Below are 4138 nucleotides of genomic sequence, written 5' to 3'. Positions count from 1 at the left end.
TTATTTTGAATTTTCAATTGCGTTCTTTTACATATTTTATATACATCAGTATATCTAATCCATGCATGTTTACATTTTTGCGGTTGAGATATTATGACCTTTGAGGTAAAAATGAAAATGTTTAAATTTGTAGTCTAAATGTTTTTACATTTGAGGTTCAACATATTTTTACAGTTATGTGTGATTTTTTTTAAGTTTGTAGATATTTTTACACTTGTGGTTATTTTGATTTTTTTTTACATTGGTGGATTCTACACTACCGCCCCCTCCCCACCTCCAAAAGAAAAGAGCTCGTTTCCTTCCCCAGTCCCTCCCTTCCATTGAAAATGATCGAAGCCAAACAATCAGCGCTCAATTAATCTCAATTGGCAAACCTTACTTCACTTCCCACCTCCCTAATTCAAGATTCCTCGATACGCTAATTGTATTAAGTTCAGGTAAAGTTTTTACTTTCATGATTGGCAATTCTTTTTGTAAATATCCATATTGTTATTATTGACCATCAAAACGCATTATCAGTTACGACGTGATGTTGGCCGGCGCCATAGGGCCCACAAATATTACCTGCGCATCAATGTATCTAGGTAGCTTTGTTTTGACAAACGTCATTCAAACATAGCAGAATAGTGCTCCTTTGGGCCACTATACTCCAATAGGCCTATTTCCCTCATTTTTTTGTTTTACAAACAAAGCTTCTTTTTCTAGACAAGTTTAAAATAATGTACTTATTCAAGTCGTTACAAAAACAACACATTGAGTCAGAAGAAATGCACCTTTATTAAATACACTTACATTAAATAGATTAAATTTACTTTTACTTACCACTTAACAGTCATATTGCAAACAGATGATGATAATAATAACAACAATATCAACAATAAATAATAACAGTAACAACAATAACAATTATACTATAACAATAATAATAATAATAAATAATAATAATAATAATAATAATAATAATAATAATAATAATAATAATAATAATAATAATAATAATAATAAAACGGTAAGATAATTAATTAGCACCAAGACCTTGGCATTATTATTAATTCCAGGTTAAATATTATGAAACGTGAACCATTAAAAAAAGTTATGGGACGTTACAAAGATGTTGATGCTATTTTGCCACTAAGACCTATTATTGACACAACCGGTCACATTTCGATAACAGTATGTATTATACTATCTTAGGAGTAATGCAATGAAACTTAACAATTGGCCAATCATATTAGTTAAAAAAACCGGTAGTCCAAGTGGTTTAAATTATAACAGCGCGTTAGGTGAACACACCCAACATTGCTATTCAATGCAAATACTTTGCATATGGTTTGTTTATTGTTATTATAGGCCTAGTATTGAAATAACAGACAGTAAGTAACAATTCTCTGTTACATTATGGATGTTTTTGTTTTGAATATTAGGGATGTTTATGACGTGATCGTCCGTAAAACTGAGAGTAGCTTCTACTGTACGTGTTTACCTACGATCAGACTGTCGGTCTGCAGGACCTTAGGAGGAACATCAAAAGGGCGGGGCTTCAGTTTGCCAACACAAAGCCCTACAGTATATATACTAATTTGTTGTATTATGGTAAAAAAATTCCACTGTCAGGACAACCGTAGATGAATGTTCTAGAGATAAGCGGCTAAGACAACGGTCTCACAACTATCTACACATACTATATTAGTAATACACTTCATATTTTAATGCAAGTACCTCTTCTTGAATTCTCGCCTCAGTTGTTATATAACTTGAACGACGACGTACACTTAACTGATTCTGCAGACCGCAATCCATTCCATTTCTTCTTCCACAACAGACTGAGCTTGTAAAAGTTATTTAACATTTTAAGCGTTACTAACGTGTGTAAACGTTTGTCATTCGAAGTACACTTTTGACAGCCAAAAACGTTGCAATGGGCTTGAAAAATATCGATTGTGCGTTAACCTATAATATGTCTGGATTTAACCTAAGTGATCTTCTATACACAGATTGGCAAGAAACCGTGACAGCGATTGTAATGCCGATCTTGTTGGTATTCGGTTTAATCACGAATTTCTCTTTCATACTCATGGTATATCGAGTACCAGATATGCGAATTACCATCAATATGTATCTCGTGAGTCTCGCGGTGGCGGATGCTTCATATTTGATCACGAGCATCAGCGATAGGCTAGTTACTTATGCCATCTCTCCATTGTATGGGGACGTTGGAAATCGTGGTACTGCGGGTTGCATACTAACAAAATACTTCACCTATACGTTTTTTATGGCGTCAGAACTGCACATACTGGTATTAGCTGTTGAGCGATATTACTGTGTCTGTAGACCACTGAAAGCTCAAGTCTATCCACGGAAGAGAGCTATTCGTTTTCTGACAGCCATCTGGTTGGTTTCTTCGATACTTTCAATTAGCTTGTCACCTGCATTCGCCAATTTCAGGCTTTACTGCCTAGTTCATTGGGACAGTAAGTATGTAGATCCTCCGGAGACATATGGAGTTTGTCGCTCTATTGGATACACAGAGGGGACAACCGATATTGATAGTTTGAATATTTACTTTCATATTATGCAAACATGTGCATTTTTTGCATCAGTAATAGTTAGTAACGTTTTATACGTACTGGTTTTACGGCACTTCCGTGGGATTAGCACGTCTTTACAAAATCGTGGGATGGCGCAGACGACACTATTCCGAAATAGACAAATAAGAAAATACTTCAATCGAATGCTTTGCTTAAATGGTTTGGTTTACCTCGTCCTCCTGGCACCATTCAACATTTATTCTTTACTTCGCTTTGTGTATAAACTCAATGGCAATGAAATACCTGTGGCGCCACAAGTAAATGTCAAATTATACACTTCATTTCGTCTTCTACTATATGTTAATTCTGGCATCAATCCATTGGTCTACGGTGCTACCAACCCAAGGTATAGAAAAGCCTTCGTAGTTGGGTACTCGACTTGGAGATTGACAAAATGCGGAACTAAAAAGGCTGGCCAAAGTAGGCAAAGACCATCAACGAGTGGCAAAATAAACAATCTCACCATAGAGGATGTCACCACTTATAACACTGAAAGAAAATGATAATGGAATTCGATTTCAGGGGGCTGATGGTCTAGTTTTTGGAAGAATGCAGGCCTCTATTCCATGGCGTGACGTGATCGTCACAAGAAACAAGCAGAGACACCATAGTTGTAATACCTCTTTGGCTAGAGAAACATGTGTCGGTGGTATGGGTCTAATACACACAATTTCAGAAAATGAGCCAATTCAAAGCCGCCGAATTTTTGCACAATTTTTTATGATTGCATGGTGGCATAGTGACACTACGAAGGCTTAATGCTGGACCAATTAGCAAAGGCCGCCCTATGACGGTCATAACAAATCTCACTTGCTCAAACACAATATTTACTTTATCTAATCCCACAATAACACGCCAACAAGATGAACAAAACTACCTAAATATTGTACATACCGATATTTTTGTAAATTCACGCCTTACACCAGGTATATCGTTAAGAGGGTGGTCATTTTGGCCTTCACATATTCATTTGGAGCCCGGTGAGCCTAAATTGACAACATTCACTTGCAGAAATGGATTACCATTCTCCATGAATTCGACCACCGCGCCAAATCATCCAGATCTAAGTTCCTGAAGTAAAGCAGCATCATCAGATGAAGAAATTTGTATAATTTAATATCATCTGCAAGTAACAGACCATAGGTCAATATGTCTCTCTCTTGCGGTAGCCGATGCCTCACTTTTAGTCTCGAGCACGGGCGGTAAGCTTCTTCGTCACAGAACATGACCATTGCATGAAGATGAAGGAACCCGTGGTACTGCTGGATGCATACTAATAGCGTTCTTCATCAATGCGTCGCTATTTGTGTCAGAACTGCACATACTGATATTAGCAGTTGAGCAATATCTATACGTGTTCATTTTACGCAACTTGCGTAGACGTAGCGCATCTTTAGAAAACCGTGGGATGGTGCAGACGACACAATACAGAAACGGACAAATAAGACAAACAAAGGCAATCTTAATTGCATGGTTTGCTTCAATAGTTTCGCGATTTCGTCCTCCTGGCACCATTCAATACAACTGGTTATTTTACTTTGTGTCGTACC

General features: G+C 36.9%; 1 protein-coding gene across 1 annotated transcript; it reads left to right on the top strand.

Annotated features, from left to right (window-relative positions):
• Nucleotides 1-1957: 1957 nt before the first annotated feature.
• Nucleotides 1958-3091, top strand: LOC117101512 (thyrotropin-releasing hormone receptor-like). The gene has a single exon (XM_033241489.1). It carries the CDS (start codon nucleotides 1958-1960, stop codon nucleotides 3089-3091), a length of 1134 nt encoding a protein of 377 aa, XP_033097380.1.
• The last annotated feature ends 1047 nt before the right edge of the window (nucleotides 3092-4138 follow it).

This window comes from Anneissia japonica, unplaced genomic scaffold, assembly GCF_011630105.1.
Source record: "Anneissia japonica isolate Jap-2015-1 unplaced genomic scaffold, ASM1163010v1 scaffold287998_len430063_cov162, whole genome shotgun sequence".
In the NCBI taxonomy this organism is placed as follows: domain Eukaryota; kingdom Metazoa; phylum Echinodermata; class Crinoidea; order Comatulida; family Comatulidae; genus Anneissia; species Anneissia japonica.
The sequence above is the reverse complement of the archived record's forward strand: the minus strand, read 5'-3'. Positions and strand labels throughout refer to the sequence as shown.